Source organism: Panthera uncia, chromosome D1, assembly GCF_023721935.1.
Source record: "Panthera uncia isolate 11264 chromosome D1, Puncia_PCG_1.0, whole genome shotgun sequence".
Taxonomy (NCBI): domain Eukaryota; kingdom Metazoa; phylum Chordata; class Mammalia; order Carnivora; family Felidae; genus Panthera; species Panthera uncia.
In genome coordinates this window covers 102,777,451-102,794,415 of record NC_064808.1, presented here as the reverse complement: position 1 = coordinate 102,794,415, position 16,965 = coordinate 102,777,451, and the positions used below count along the sequence as shown (strand labels likewise).

The 16,965-nt window shown below is 41.9% G+C and overlaps 1 protein-coding gene across 2 annotated transcripts in view; it reads left to right on the top strand.

Moving 5' to 3' along the window:
* The first annotated feature begins 85 nt into the window (after nucleotides 1-85).
* The window catches only part of FDX1 (ferredoxin 1), a 36,142-nt gene continuing 19,262 nt past the window's right edge, over nucleotides 86-16,965 (top strand). For both annotated transcript variants that reach the window (XM_049613830.1, XM_049613839.1), the window contains exons 1-2: nucleotides 86-407; nucleotides 4,624-4,748. In XM_049613830.1, the coding sequence (XP_049469787.1) occupies nucleotides 199-407; nucleotides 4,624-4,748 (334 nt within the window). In that variant the 5' untranslated portion in view covers nucleotides 86-198. The remainder of the gene's footprint in view (nucleotides 408-4,623; nucleotides 4,749-16,965) is intronic.

The following is a 16,965-nucleotide window of genomic DNA, read 5'->3' as shown; positions in this document are numbered from 1 at the left end:
GAGCCGCAGGGTTTATAGGTCACCCGGAAGGAGCGCAGCCCACGGCCGCAGCTCGGAGCAGGCCCTCGCCTGGACTGCAATCGCCGTGCTCCTCCCCGCGGCCCCCCGGCGTCTAGGCTCGCCCGCGCTCGCCGAGCCTCTCGCGGCGGCTGCCGTGCGGCCTCAGCGTCGCTTCCGGTAGTTACCCGACCGCCGGCCATGGCCGCCGCGGGGGGCGCCCGGCTCCTGCGCGCCGCCTCCGTGGCCCTGGGCGGCGCGGCCTATCGTTGGCTGCTCCACGCCAGACCCCGCGCGGGAGCCGGCTGCCTCGCGGGGCTCGGGGGGCCAGGGGGGCCGGGGGGGCCGGGCCGGGGCGGCGGCGCGCTGGCGCCCCGGACGCTGAGCGTGTCGGCGCCGGCGCGGAGCAGGTGAGACGCGGGCCGGCGTGCGCATGCGGGCGGGGGTCCCCGGCGCCGCGCGGATGCTGGTTTCCCTGCCCCTTCTTGGACGCCTGCGGCCAGGCCGCTGTCCGGGGTCGTTCGCCTCTCGCCCCGCCTGGGCCGTGGCGCAACTCGGGGCCCTGTCTGCCTCCATTCACGCCGCGGTTTCCCTTCCCAGTCCGGACGCCTACGGGGAACGGAGACCCGGGACCCCCTGGACCCCGCTCTCCCTTCCGCCCGGGGCCCTCCGGAAGCCGCGCGCTCTGCCACCGTCGATTCTGCAGTGCTTTGGCTCGGCGCTGACCTTTGCTTTGCCCGGAGCCTGCACTGACCTTCATAAAACGCTCTCCGTTAATGTCCCGGCCAGCGCTTTGGTTCTGGGCCTTTCCCCTGCTCTTTTAGGACGTTCCGGCTCCAGTTCTGTGGCTGGGAATGTCTGTTTAGGATACACACACACTATCCCCTTATTGCCTGTATGCTCTCTTGTAGCCGATGCGGGGCTAAAACTCCTTGCCTCGCACTGGCAAGGCCGTGTTTTAAACTAGGCTTGGGCACTTAATGCCTCACTTCCTCCATCAGTATAAACCTCAGTTTTCCCAATTTATAAATGGAGCATAAGTCAAGCATAGGCCTCATAGGGTTATTTGAAGAATACGATAGTACAGATAATAGAGGTGGTCTTGTGTCTGGCAAATGGTGAGGGCTCAGTAGGTGCCACCTGTTGGCAGCAGCTGCTAAGGCCCACAGTGTTGTGTTTTGTATTAAATGTTAAAAGTGATGTAAAAAAATTTTTCCCCAAAATATTTTGAAGATTTGTATTCTTGGGTATATTTGTTTTTCAAAGACACGATCCCTTTAGATATAATGGGAATAAAATTTGCTCATAATTTCAGAGTGCGGTGGAGCCTTACGTAATGCAGATCTCTGGACAGTTCTCTGACTCCTTGGTGTCATGTAGTAGGAAGCAAGACCTGGAGGGAGACAGTTTTGGATTTGTATGCTGTCTTTTCTAGTTTCTTCTTGATAAGGTCCCTGAGAATGGGGTCTAAGACTTAATTATCTTTTCCCCATTAATACTATTATGTAGCGCATGCTCAATAAATTTTTGTTGCATGAAGTGTGAGGGAGATAACGGAGAAGGCAAGCTGGATTTATTTGTCCCTGTTTCTTTGACACTCCCTGCCTCTACCCCTCTACATGGATGTTTCTGTACAATGGATGCTTTCTGGGAAAAAAAAAAAAACAAAACTGTGTATACATTGGGACAACATATATTGAACTTATTCACGAACCTAGTATTTCAAGGCAACGTGAATGCTTTTGTAAATGGCAGTTATCTCCCCTGCATTTATCAAGCCTGAACTTGGATATATCAGGTTGTCTTAAAAGGAAGCACATCTGTTCTATTCCCTCCTAATCCTGCTTTCCTCCTCATTGGCACAGTTTCAGTTGATGGCCTTGTGTTTTGTATCACACACGTTGGAACTAACAACTAGATCTTTCACCTCTTACTCTCTCAGACTTGTGTTTTCCACTATGGTTACAACCAACCACATTGTGGCTGTTTAAGTTTAAGATAACATCAGTTAAATACATTTAAAAGAGTCGGTATCCCAGTTGTGCTGGCTGCATTTCAAGTACTCAACAGCCACGTGTGGCCAGTGGCTACTCTATTGGACATTGCAGGTGTAGAACATCTCTTAGTGCACAGAGTTGCACGGGACAGAACAGCCTAGAAACTGTATGGCTAAGTTATCAGTAATTGAGAGTTGGGGGGCGAGAAAAAAGGCTTTTGCTCCAAAATACTCCAACATAATACTTCCTATTTTTGTAGTGATTTAGGCTTCAAAGGGCTTTCACAACAATTGCTGCACTTCACGCTTAAGAAAATCCTGGGAGGTAGGTGAGGTGGGAAATAAAAATATATTAAGTAGCTGGCAAACTAGGAACAGAAGTCAAGCAGTTTTAATTTGTTTCCTTGAGCACCATGAGGGTTGACAATTCTTTAGGCCACAGGGTCATTAGGAAGAGTTAAGGAGGCTATGGAAGTAGGGAGCCCCAGAATGGGCCAGACCCTTTTCTTGGACCAACAGCCTCAGGCCACCCTCCCTATATGGTGAAAAGGTAGGCATCAGCAGCTATAATAACTTCCCTCCCTATGAGAAGTCTGTTAGGAACTGTACCACCGCAACCCCAGACAGCTTTGTTAAAATACCTGCTGTGGTTGAGCAGAAGAAATGGCAGTAGTAAAAGGTAACAAGTGAAGAAAATAGTTGGTTGCGCTGATGAATTGATGTTGGTAGAAGATTTAGAAGGATTGTGTTTATTTCTCAGTGCGTGAAATCTTATCCTTGGGAACAGCTAAAAGCTTGTTGCTAGTTCCTGGAATGGGGGGGGAAACCTAAAACCCACCAATACCAATTATTAATAGCAAATGGATAAAGTTATTTGGGTAAAGTACATGCATATAATGCTGTAAGAAACAAAGTGTTTCCACTAATGTACCTTTGATTCTCCTTCACCAGCTTGGTGAAGTCACAGTCCCCATCTTACCCATAAGGCAGTGGCTTCCCCTGGTCATCTAATGTGTGTATGTCAGACCCAGAGCTAGAATGTACATCTTCTGATTCTCACATTCCATACGCTTTCAGCTGCAGGATTACCTTTCCTCTCTCATTTCTGCTTCCTCTCCGCTCCTTTGACAAACCTATTATTTCTCTTACTGTGCAGTATTTTTTTCTGGGACTGTACACCTCTAATTCATAGCAGTTGCTTCTTAGCAACAAAAGGACTGAAGCTGGGGCGCCTGGGTGGGTGGGTAAGTTGGTTAAGCATCGGCTTCCGCTTAGCTTGGTGGGTTCAAGCCCCATGTCAGGCTCTGTCTCTCTTTCTCTTTCTCAAAAATAAATAAACATTAAAAAAAATTTAAAAATGACTGAAGTTTTAAATAAAAGTTATTAATCGGTGTTTGTTGAGCTCTAGGTATTTTGCGTACATAATCAAAACTAGAACATAAATGTTATCCTGATTTTATGGAAGAGGAGTTTGATGTAAAAGACATTTCAGTACTGTGAGCTTCTAAAGTTTTTTTTTTTTTTTTTTGTTTTTTTGTTTTTGTTTTTTGCTTTGAAAAGAAGTTGGAGAGCACAGGCCCTTCTGGAGAGCTGTTCTCTCTCTCTCTCTCTCTCTCTCTCACACACACACACACACACACACAAGCGATACTTTTTAATTCATAGAATTCTCCTTTTTTCAGCATTGAATTATCAAGGAGGCCATTATCTGAAAGGGGCTTTAGTTGCCTCATTTCTAAAATAATTCGACCTGATAATTTGCAATATATTTACAGCTCTGAAATTATATAATTCTAGTTTTACCTAAAGTTTTCTTTGATGGATTATTACCCTCTATTGGCAGTAGTGAAAATTGCAAGTAATTAATTTAAGCTAAAGTACATCTTTTCAAATGTGAGGTCAAAATTAAAATGACCAATGGTGGATGACAGGCATCTCGTTGCTAATATCATTTCTTTTCCCAGATTTTGGAGTGATGTTTATGAGAAGGGAAAGGAATTTAAGTCCGCTGACTCTATTGGGTAATATAATATCCTATAATAAAACACACAAGGAGGCATCATATTTATCTTCCCATTGATTCAAACAAACAAAAACCTATCGTAGCCTCTTTGAGTTTTGAGTACATGATGTGGACCAAAATGAGATGTGTAAATGCTCCGAAAACAGACTGCTGCCTCTCAGACACCCGCACAGCTGTTACCCTACCGATAGCAGAATGATCTCACGGTGTCGTCTTCTAGGGAAGCTACATACAGATGACGTTTTTCAGGGAGCCGTGTAAGAGTAAAATGGACTTCATGACTAAGGATGGTTGCTACGTGTTGTCACAGGACTCAATCGATGGCTGTAACCCCTGGGGGGACACAATGGGTGGCCTTGACGGTAATGTAGTTGCCCTTTCCTATAGGGCTGTAGAGCTTCCTTTCTGGTAAATGGGTAGATAGACATGCCTCTGATTTGTGATGCCTTCTCTAAACTGTAGAAAGGAAAGAATACTATAAAAAGCATATTTGCATGCATGCTTACACACACCCCCTATGTTTTTGACCTTACAAGTTCCTAAAACAATTCCTTTAAAGTATCTTTTAAAATTACTAAAAATAATAAAGGACTACTTCCTTTTCCAGCTCAGAAGATAAAATAACAGTCCACTTTGTAAACCGTGATGGGGAGACGTTGACAGCCAAAGGGAAAGTCGGTGACTCTCTACTAGATGTTGTGGTTGAGAATAACCTAGATATTGATGGCTTTGGTGAGTATGAAACATTCGTTAAAATTTGTAAATGAAACCATTCAATAGGTTTCAAATTTTTTTTTTTTGCAGAATTTTAATGTCTAGCATACTAAGATAAATCTTAAAATTCAGGATGTGTTAGTGTTACATTCTCTTTTATAAAGAATGAGTGACACTGTGTTTCTTTCCTTTGTACATTTAATTAACCCTTTACCCCAAACTTTCTTGCCTCATTACCTTACTGATGACCTGTGTGACGCAAAGCTGGGAGTAGCAAGTGGAGTTGAAAGGTACCAGGTTACAGATGTTAAATGTCCTATCACAGAGGAGTAGTTAGTTTTGACTTAGTTTTTTTTTTTTTTTTTAACTTTGTATTTGCACATACCTTAGATGTACAGAAAGGTTGCAAAAACGGTACAGAACTTTCCGATACAATCTTCACTCACCTTCTTCTACTGTTAACAGTTTACAGAACTATGGTGTAATAATCAAAACCCAGAAAGTAATGTCGGTGCAATAACTAAAAAACTATAGACTTCATGAAATTTTCCTAGTTTTCCCATGAATGTCTTTCTGTTTTGGGATTCAATCCAGGAGACTTCATTGCATATAGTTATCATACGTCCGTAAACTCTTTCAGTCTGTGACATTTCCTTACTCTTCTTTTTCGTTTTTCACAGCCTTGACACTTTTGACAAGTAGTGGTATGTTGTTTTATAAAATTTCCCTCAATTTGGGTTTGACTGGTGTTTTCTTGTATCGATTGAGCTTATGCATCTTTTAAGTGAGTTTTATTTTACGTACTCTTCTATTTTGTTTTATTGAGCTATAATTGCCATTTAACATATTGCTTTTAGGTGTACAACATATTGATTTGATATTTGTATATATTGACAGATGGCCACCGCCACATGTCCACTTAACCTCTGTCACCACACAGAGTCTCGAATGTCCGTTCCCCTTCCTCGGATGTGCAGTTTATCTCCCTCTTGTTAGAGAAGGAAGTGTTTTATTTAGAAAGTTTTTATTTCTAGATTTCTGACCATATTCTCTAACCACTCACACGAAGCCTGTGTCCCAGAAACTGCCATCTTCTAGGTCAGGGATACCCGTTCTGTCAGCTGTTACTTTTGCTCAAGTACTCTCTCTGTCTGGAGTGGTGGTTCTCAGTGTTAGCATCCGTGTCACTTGGGAGATGCAGATCCTCAAACCCCACTCCAGATCTGCTGAATCAGAGTGTTTGCGGTAGCACCCAGGAGTGTGTGTTTTCACAAGTCCTCGTGTGACTTTGCTGTATGTTAGAGAACCCCTGGTTTGCAGCAAGGCAGACTGTGATTGTGCCTGTCTGACTGATTCGTTCTAGGCATGGTTCACATTACACTTTTAGGGGCCTTTTCCAGCACAGAACTATTTCTCTTCCACTGTTTTCCCATCATATAATAAATATATCTGTGTCAATGCTCATCACAGTTTGCCTTTTTAGGGAGAATGCCCCTCTCCCGTACTCGTGTGTTAGATTGTGAGCTCTTACTCAGGGACCTCACAGAGTTGGTTTTGTCCCGAGCTGATAGTGAAAAACATTTGCTGAATTTCTAAATCTAAGTCAGGGTTAATCATGACAACGACCGTTTGCACGCATAGTACATTCCAGCCTTTGTTACCTGTTCTTGTAGACTTGTTTTTTAAACTTCCATCTTATAGATGAAGAAACTAAGGTTCAGAGAAGTTAATTTTCCCTGGGTCGTACAAGGAGCAAGTGAGAGGTCCAACACTCAAACTCAAGTCTCTTAACTCCCAAAGGTCTGCTTTTTCCTTTATGCCATTTCCCCTAAGAAGCATCTTTCCTGTGTGAACACCTGTCACAGAAATTAGGTGGTGAAATAGTTGATACGGTTCTAATTTTAAGGAGTTTTTGAGTCTCGTGCAGTGATTCTTGGCTGGGATTGAGTTTCAGAATCTCTACAGAACTTTTAAAAGTGCAGACATCTGCGTTCCATCATAAATAGTACAGAGAGAGAGGGGAGTTGTGTAGGTATATTTTTACAAAGTTCCACATGGTTCAGATCCACACCATAGTTAAGAATGACTAATTTAGGGAAAGAATTCATTTAAAAGAAATGAAAATACTTAAAAGAAAATTTAAGTATAATACATATTCTACAAAATTTATCTGTAATTGATCTTCCTCATGCATTCATATTCAGCTACACTTAAAAAAAATTTTTTTTTGATAGAGATAGAGCACAAGTCGGGGAGGGGCAGAGAGAGAAGGAGATGGAATCCGAAGCAGGCTCCAGGCTCTGAGCCGTCAGAGCCTCACGCGAGGGTCTAACTCACAAATTGCGAGATCATGACCTGAGCCGAAGTTGGATGCTCAACCAACTGAGCCACCCAGGCGCTCCTTAAATTTTTTTTTTTAATGTTTATTTAGAGAGAGAGAGAAAGCACAAGCAGGGGAGGGGGAGAGAGAGCGGGAGACAGAATCTGAAGCAGGCTCCAGGCTCTGAGCTGTCAGCACAGAGCCCGACGCGGGGCTCGAACTCACGGACCGCAAGATTATGACCTGAGCCGAAGTCGGATGCCCAACCGACTGAGCCACCCAGGCACCCCCTTTTGTTTTGTTTTGTTTTGTTTCCAGCTACACTTTTAACTAAACCTAGTTTCTCTGGATTATTCTCTCACAGATGAAAAGTAGTACAAGCACAGTCATTGAGAATAAGACTCTGGAATCAGACCGATTATGGTTCCTATCTCTTACTAGCTGTGAGACCGGGAGCAATCCACTTGAAAGTCTGCATGTCTCAGTTTCCTCTTCTATAAACTAGGATTATAATAGTTCTAACCTCATCGGGTTGTTAGAGGTGAAACGGGATATTGGAAATGAAGTGCTTAGCACAGTACTGACCCTGGTAAGCATGGCAGGACTCGTGGCATTTAAACTTGGCCTTCTCTCATCCTCTCATCCCCAGTTCTGCAGTAGCCTTAACACTTGGCAGCTTCAGAACTACGGTAGCTGTGAAACCCAGCGGGCTTGCGACCACTGGAGGGACACGTGGGGCTTGAATCCCTCAGAACGTCCAATCTCTAGACCGCGGTCACTTGTCTCACAGCTTTCCAGGAAAGCTCCGGCCCAGGGAGCTACCTGACCTGCCTCAGAGATTGCTCCGTGGAAAAAGATCTACCCCTAGGACTTCAGTCTAAAACAGTCACGTGCGGTTGTTTAACACAACTGCTGAGGCTGTGATACCAGTTGGGCAAACTGGAGCTTGGCCAAAAATTTAAAAGGAAGATCTGGGGAATGAGATGTCTGTAGTGGGCTTTGAACTGCTCTGGGGATCTAGACGGCCATGCCCGACATGCGACCCTGCAGGAAAGATGTGTCAGGGCCCTGGCCTCTCATCCCTGGCTAACCTGGAGTCCCGTGCGGGGACTGAACGTTGAAGGGGCACTGAATCACACACGAAGCTCGTCAGCAAAAGGTGGAAGAGTTAGTGATTCAATGCATTGAAGGAAACCCTGTCCAGTCATCTGGCTGACCGCTGAGCTAACCGAGCAGAGACTTCAGAGGCCACACACGACGGGGGAAACAGACTTTGGAGCATTAGAACAGGAAAGTCACTGGAGAAACAAATAACAACAGGCACAGGGTTGGAATCCTGATTTCCCCGGTCGCCACATTTTATTAGGCACAGTGTCCACCTGCAATGAAAAAAAATTCAAGACATCCAGAGAAATGGGAAAGTGTGGCTCGTACTCAGGAACAAAAACAGTCTATAGAAACTGCCCCAAGGAGGCTCAGGTATTGGACTCAGAAGGCAAAGACGTTGCATCAGCTAGTATACAAGTTCACAGTGCCGAAGGAAACTTACGTGACAGAACTGTGTCTTTGTCATCTTTATGGCTGACTGTGGAGGCCATTACCGGTCTAAGCGAGGATACTTAGATGAAATAACGAACACTGTTCGTGCCCTTGAGAAAGTTGATCTTTTGAGTTCTGAGAAAGCTGACGTGGAGGCTGCGACCCATGCATCTATTTTTCTACATGTCTCCACAGAGGCAGTTGTATATACGAGGCATGTGTATTGGGCTCTTCACTGCAGAGATACTCGTAACAGCAAAAAGTCTGAAACAACCGAATGCCCATCAGTGGAGGGCTGGTGTGTAGTTACACAGTGGGATATTATATGGCCGTGTTAGCAAAAGTCTCTGGAAGGAGTCTTAAAAACAAAGATCAGTGGTTACATGTTGGTAGGAGGGAGATTTTCATTATAACACTTTTTATACTTTCTTGAGTTTTGGATGGTGTGAATGCGTTACCTATTTTATTTTTATTTAATCAATTCGTTTTTAAAGGAGATACAAGTTTATTGAATACAGGATAAGGGAAGCAGCCGGCAGGACAGCACAGAAGAGGCTGTTGGCTCGTCACCTATTTGAAAAATGTATCTAAGAAAAAAATTAGAGGAGACAACCTAAATGTCTCATAATGGGAATTGTTTAAGTCCAGGATGGCATTTCTAAATTACAGTATGTGTCCGTTACAAATAACATTTACAATGTATTTATAATAACACAGGTAGATGTTTATAAGTGAAAAAGACAAATGTATTTAGTTGCTTTTGATTTTTCAGAATGTACTGAAAACAGTCTTAGAAGGCGTTCAGTGCTGGTTGTCTCTTCTTGATCTGATTGTGAGTTTTTCATTTTCATTCCACTTTTCCCTGTATTGTAACTTTTCCTGTAGCAACTTACTTCCCTGTGCCTCACTTTCATTATCTGTCAAGTGGGGATAATAATAATACTCACTTCATAGGACTTTTATAATGGTTAAGTTAATATGTGTCTTCATCCCAAAAGGCAAGGGAATTAAAAGCAAAAATGAACTACTGGGACCTTATGAAGATAAAAAGCTTCTGCACTGCAAAGGAAACAACCAACAAAACTAAAAGGCAACCAACGGAATGGAAAAAGATATTTGCAAATGACATGTCGGACAAAGGGCTAGTATCCAAAATCTATAAAGAGCTCACCAAACTCCACACCCAACAAACAAATAACCCAGGGAAGAAATGGGCAGAAAACATGAATAGACACTTCTCTAAAGAAGACATTCGGATGGCCAACAGGCACATGAAAAGATGCTCAACGTCGCTCCTCATCAGGGAAGTACAAATCAAAACCACACTCAGATATCACCTCACGCCAGTCAGAGTGGCCACAATGAACACATCAGGAGACTATAGATGCTGGAGAGGATGTGGAGAAACGGGAACCCTCTTGCACTGTTGGTGGGAATGCAAACTGGCGCAGCCGCTCTGGAAAACAGTGTGGAGGTTCCTCAAAAAATTAAAAATAGACCTACCCTATGACCCAGTAATAGCACTCTTAGGTATTTACCCAAGAGATACAGGAGTACTGATGCATAGGGGCACTTGTACCCTAATGTTTATAGCAGCACTCTCAACAATAGCCAAATTATGGAAAGCACCTAAATGTCCATCAACTGATGAATGGATAAAAAAATTGTGGTTTATATACACAATGGAGTACTACGTGGCAATGAGAAAGAATGAAATATGGCCCTTTGTAGCAACGTGGATGGAACTGGAGAGTGTGGTGCTAAGTGAAATAAGCCATACAGAGAAAGACAGATACCATATGTTTTCACCATATGTTTCAGTGGCATGAGCACTGGGTGTTGTATGGAAACCAATTTGACAATAAATTTCATATATTGAAAGAAAAGTTAATGTGTGTCTTCGGAATAATATCTGACATGAAAAAAGTGTTAGGAATGTTTGCATTAGTCTATTTTATTGTATAAAAACCCGTATACATGTTGAGACACTGGTTCACATCCACGAGGATGACTATTGTCAGAAAAATGAGAGAATGACAAGTGTTGACAGGGATGAGGAGAAATTGGAGGCCAGATGCATGGCTGGTGGGAATGTACCATGGTGCAGCCGCCGTGGAGAACAGTTTGGCAGGGCCGCTAATAAACACAGAATTACCATGTGGTCCCGCAGTTGCATTCCTAGGTAGAGCCTCAAAAGAACTGAAAGCAGAGACTCAGACATGTTGTACCCCATTGCTCGTAGCAGCATCATTCCCAGTACCCCAGAGGTAGAAATCTACTCAACTGTCCATCAACAGATGGATGGAGGAACAAGATGAGGTATATACATATAATGGAGTATTATTTAAAAGAAATGAGATTCTGACACGTTGCAGTGTAGAGGAACCTGGAAAACATTGTGTAAGTGAAATAAGCCAGACACAGAAGGACAAATACTCTCTGATTCTTCGCACGTGAGGTACCTAGAACAGGGATATTCATAGAGACAAAGTAGACCAGAGGTTCCCGGAGACTAACGGAAGGGAAGAACCTGTTTGGGATGTTGAGTGTCTTCTGGAAATAGACAGTGGTGGATGGTTGTACAACATAATGATTGTACTTAATGCCACTGAATCGTATACTTAAAAGTGGCTAGTGATGGTAGATTTTATGGTATGTATTTTTTACTACAAGTAAAAAATTGGGGTAAAAATAAAATCTGTATAAATACAGAAAGTAATATTTTTCCTGATTAAAAACATCAGTGCATGTTATTCATCGTAGAAAACTTTGGAAATTTTAATAAGCATGTAAAATAAAATTCATCCATTATTTTACTCTCCATAACCACTAATAACTTTCCATGCTTTTTTCTTTTTAGTTTAGTTTGTTTATTTGGGGGGGGGAGGAGCAGAGAGAGAGGGAGAAAGAAGCCCATGTGGGGCTCAAACTCATGAACTGTGAGATCATGACCTGAGCCAAAATAGAGTCGTAAGCCTACCGGACTGAGCCACCCAGGTGCCCACATTTCTGTGCTTTTTAAAACCCATCTTGTGGTGACATTTTATGCAAACATGAATGACATGAAATAAGGGTGATAGGAAAATATTAAAGTTGCATATTCTGTATCATGTTTGAAATTGTGTGAATCTATCCACATTTGTTGTTGTTGTTGTTGTTGTTAAGTTTATTTATTTTGAGAGGGACCGAGAGAGCGCCAGCAAGGGAGGGGCAGAGAGAGAGGTGCAATCTCAAGTAGGCTTGGTCAGCATAGAGCCTGATGCGGGGCTCAAATTCCCAAAAACTGAGATGGTGACCTGTGCTAAAATCAAGAGTCAGACCCTTAACCGACTGACCTACCCAGGTGCCCACATTTTTAAAATGTGAAGAGATTCACTTAATTTTGAAGCTGACAGTCATGGTGAATTGTAGACTATGTTCGTGCTAATGCCATTATGGGGGAGCTACATTAGCAGATAGATAGATAGAAATGTTTCCTGGGGCCCTGGGCGGCTCAGTCGCTTAAGCCCATGACTCTTGATCTCAGCTCAAGCGTTGATCTCAGGGTCTTGGGTTCAAGCCTCACATTGGGCTCCATGCTGGGCGCCAAGCCTACTTAAAAAAGTGTTTCCTAATCTCTGACCAGAGCAGGTGGACCATGCACTGACTCATCAGGTGATGGTGTAGTGCTGAAATAACCGCCCTTCCCCAAACCAGTAACTTTGGGATGGAAGTTAAATGTGACCTGATGCCCTGAGGGTTGAACGATCCCCCTGACAATGTGTGCTGTTAATTTAGGAGTGGATACGCTATAGGTGCTTAGAAAATAGGATTTTAAAAGCAAAAATATTTTTAAGCTCACAAAAATCTCCGGGAAATCCAGACGGGTGCTGGAGAAGCAGGTGGGTGCCATGTGTCCTGGACCTTAGCAGGCAGGCCCGCTTCCTGTCTAGGCGGGTGGGGCCGGAAATGCGGAGGTGGCCCGCGCTCCCGCCCCGCCCCTTTCTGCCTTTATTCCCTTGACAAAATTAGTCTAGACTTGGGTTTTGAATTACGTGAGAATTTTGGGACTAGTGTCCCTGGGATAAAAAAAAAAAAAAGATCGTTGGTTTTAAGTGCGTTTTGTCCCCCCCATTGAACATACCAGGAGACAATATCGGACATTAAATATACTTTTGTAAACATCATTTAAAATGTCTGTATAGTTTTCTTTCATATAGATATACCATGATTTATTTAGTCCATTTCTTTGGACATTTAGGTGGCTTCCAGTTATCAATTATTCTAAATAACTTAAAGGCGAACATCCTCAGAAATACTTTTTTATGTATGTGGTTTATAATCTCCTTGCAATAAATTACTAGGGATAGAATTACCTGGTAAAGTTTGTTTTATAAGTTGTTTGCTCAAATTATTTGCCTGTTTTTCTGATGAGGTATTGTTTATTTTCTTGGTTAGCAAAATCTCTCTAAATGTGCTATTTGACCAAAAAAAAAATCATAAAAATGAAAACTAATTTTAAACATTTAGTTAAATGACTTTCAGCCTCTTACTTGAAGCCACGTTTTTCTGAAAGCATTGTGAATACTCTATTTGCTGTCGATGATTTTCATGAGTTGCTTTCCACTAATTCTTTCTAAATTAAAGCCTAAGTATTATGGTCTTACTGCACATACTTATTGTGATCAAAGTATCTTTTGAAAATTTTTAAAATATTTCATCATTAATGACTATGTATTGTACTAAAGTGTTTTTCAAACTGCAGATTCCAACCGTTAGTGGATTGTGAAACCAATTGGGTAGCTCCCAGCAAGATTTTCAGGAAATCAGAAAGAACAGAATATATAAAAGCACACCATCTTTTGCACGGGTATTATTTCATGAACTATTTGTTTAGCTTTTTTATAAAGTATATGTGCCCTGGGTCATGGTGTAGAATAGAATTCATACTGTGAGTCACAATTTTAAAAAGGGTTTTTTTGGAAAGGCTTTAGTTAGAATGGTTAAGAATGGAGTCTTCCTGTGAAGGTTTGAGTCTCAGATCTACCACTTTTCCAGCTTCGTGACCTTGGGTTAGGTACCTCACCTCCTTCACACCCTGTCTTTTTGAGGGTAAAATGGGAATAATGTGTCTACCTTATGAAGCTGCTGTGACGATGAAATGAATTAATCTAAGCAACTGCTTAAAGTAAACATCAGCTATTATTGTTAACATAGTGATTAATACAGGCTCATTTTTCATCATAGAAAAATTTTAAATACATTAAAAACTGTTTCCCATAATCTCATCCCACCAAGATAATCACTAGAAGAATCTTTTTTTCTCCTTAATACCCTAGGAATATAAAAATTTAATGCCCACACAAGTTTTAGTCATTTGATGAGAATTATGCGTCCACTTATGCAGTCTCGGAAGAGAAGCTTTAAAGATTAACGATCTAACATGTCCAGAAATTTTGGCATGTAAATATAACCTACCTAAACTAGGTTCACAAAAGATAAGAGTTAAGCCTAAGCCACTTTGTAGAATAAAGATGAAAGCAATGAGGTCAAGAAGTCTGAAATGTTAGGACACCTGGGCTGCTGAGTCATTTGGGCCAATTCTTGATTTCAGCTCAGGTCATGATCTCACGGTTTGTGGGTTCAAGCTCTGGGGTGGGCTCCTTGCTGACAGTGTGGAGCCTGCTTGGAATTCTCTCTCCCTCTCTCTCTGCCCCTACCCCCCACTTGCTCTCTCTCTCTCTCTCTCTCTCTCTCTCAAAAATAAATAAATAAGCTTAAAAACCTTAAACTTAAATGAAATAAACTGAAAAAATGTTATCTTTATAAAGAAGAACTCATTATAACAGCTTTATGTGGGCAGCTATTTCATTAACTCCTAAAGTTGAGACCCTTTAAATATAGCTCTTATTATAAGTCCTACTCAAATGAGCCTGACCAAGTAGACACATTTCTTAACAACTTCTCCCAAGGTGATCTCATCCCTTCTGTGACTTTAAATCCCATGTAGATGCCCATAAATTGTTACATTTCCATTTTTAACTCACTTCTCCTCTGAGCCCTGGACTTAAACATCCAACTTTCTGCTTCATGTCCCTTCTTGGAAATTGCACAGATGTTTTAAAGTCAACATAACTAAACAGCTTTTGATTTTCTTCCCCCCACTGAAACTTGTTCTTCCTAGGGCCTTTCCTGTTGTCAGTGAGCATCGCCCAGCTGCTCAAGCCTGAAGCCGGAGAGTGTCTTTTATTCTGCCTTCTCCCCCAGTCCCTAACTCCAGTCCCATCAGGAGCTCCTGTCACGTATGCCTCCAAAATATGTCTCCAGTGTGTCCTGTTCCCCACGTCCCTGCAGGCACTGCTTGGGGCTGGCCAGCCACGGTGTACTAGGAACTGTGCTTACCTGCCTCTGCTCTTGAGCCCGGAACTTGGGGTGATTTGTCCTAATGCACGTCAGCCATGTGCCCGGATTAAAACCATGAATAACTTCCCATTTCACTTAGGACAAAATCCACCTTCCTTACCCTGAGCCTAAAAGGCCCCAATGCCCTTCTTCTTCTCCAGAATTTCTCATCATCCTCTCTCTCATTTTGACCACACTGGCCTTCTCTCAAGAGTGGAACTCACCCAGAATCTTTACTTTGAGACTCCATACACACTTTACATTTTTCTCTGCCTGGGACACCTCCCTCTCTCCTTTCTCCTGTACACGGGATTTTCATCCATCTAGTCTCAGTTTCTATGTTACTTCCTCAGTGAGGCTTTGCCCAACCACCCAGTAGGATTCCTCCTGCTGCCCCGAACCCATCATTCTCCATCACGGCACCCTATTGTCCTATTTGTTTCTTTCATAGCATGCATCATGATTCATTCATTATATATTTCTTTATAACAACTTCCTCCTGTTTTATTCCTCATTAAATATGAAGTAATGAGTGAATAACTGAGTAAAAAGGAAAATGGGTAAATTTTGGAAGGAGCACATTTATTTATAAGCTTGCTTATTTCCAACGTTTATAAGATCTAGATCTTTCGGAGGATCTTTTAAGTTTTCAGAGTGCATTGTAATATTTCATCACTAGGGGGCAGTTCTACCTCTCTGATCAAGTTTACCTAGTTTATTACCTCAGACCTTGGTTTTTTTTCTGCTGTATCATCTACTTCCTTCATATGTCTCTTTTGAGGAAAAGTATTCAAATTGGGAGATCCTGATCATGTTCACATAAATCTATATGTATTCCTGTCATGTGTATTGGTTCTTTGTTGGTATACTGTATTACAGGCTATGCTACATCAGAAACTTCAGAAAATTAAATTTTATATTTATATATAGTTTCACATTTTTAATATATAATATTTTAATACTGTTATCCTCTGGATTTTGGGGGGAAAGGCATTAGGTCAGGGTGGGCAATCTGTCTTGTCAGCATCATAATATCTCTACAAAATGATTTTTTTAAGTTAACTTGTTTATTTTGAGAGAGAGGGTGAGAGAGAATCACAAGTGCAGGCAGCACGGAGCCTGACACGGGGCTGGAACCTGTGAACCCTGAGATCATGGCCTGACCTGAAATCAAGAATCAGATGCCTAACTGACAGAGCCACCCAGGCGCCCCAACAAAATCTTAATATAAGATACAGGCGCACAGGTGTGCAAAATGATCTTTTTCCTGTTGGCAAACACTCAAATTACATGAAAGGAAAGGAGCAACAGTCTGTAGATCTCTATCCTTTCCTGGGAATTTATGGCAAGGATTTCTGAGCATTTCCCCCGAACTTAATATCATTAGCCTTGTTTAAAAAACAAACAAACAAACAAAAAAAACCCCCAAAAACTCAGCCTGGAGATGTTTTATTTATTACCAGCCTTGAGATTAGCCAATAACCATACTTACTCTTAAGGTAATTTTTCAGTTCTGAAAATTTGAAATGCTTTACTCTAGCAAAATCAGAAGTATGTGGTCAAGAAACTTTGGTCAAGAATCCCATAGTTACAAGCTGACAGGCTGTATAAACTGTCAACTTTACATTTGTTACATCGGCTAAAGCGATGTCACGTTAAGTGGCAAACAGACACGTGCCATCCTTTGTCACCATCATGTCAACTGCTATTTACAGACATCTGAATGTCTGTATGATTTTGTTGATTATAGTGCTGATATTTTCAACCCTGGTTATAATTTACTATTTTTAAAGCCTGTAACAGTTTCCAGCCAAGCATTCATTAAGTGCTAATGCCGAAAAATGCATCTGAAAATCAGTTATTTGGGAATAGAGGTTAGAAGTGACAAAAAGCTATGAAGAAAGCAAAAATCTGTTGTGATACATATTACTTTTAATTTAGGAGAATTCTTTTTTTTTTTTTTTTTAATTTTTTTTTTTTTCAACGTTTTTTATT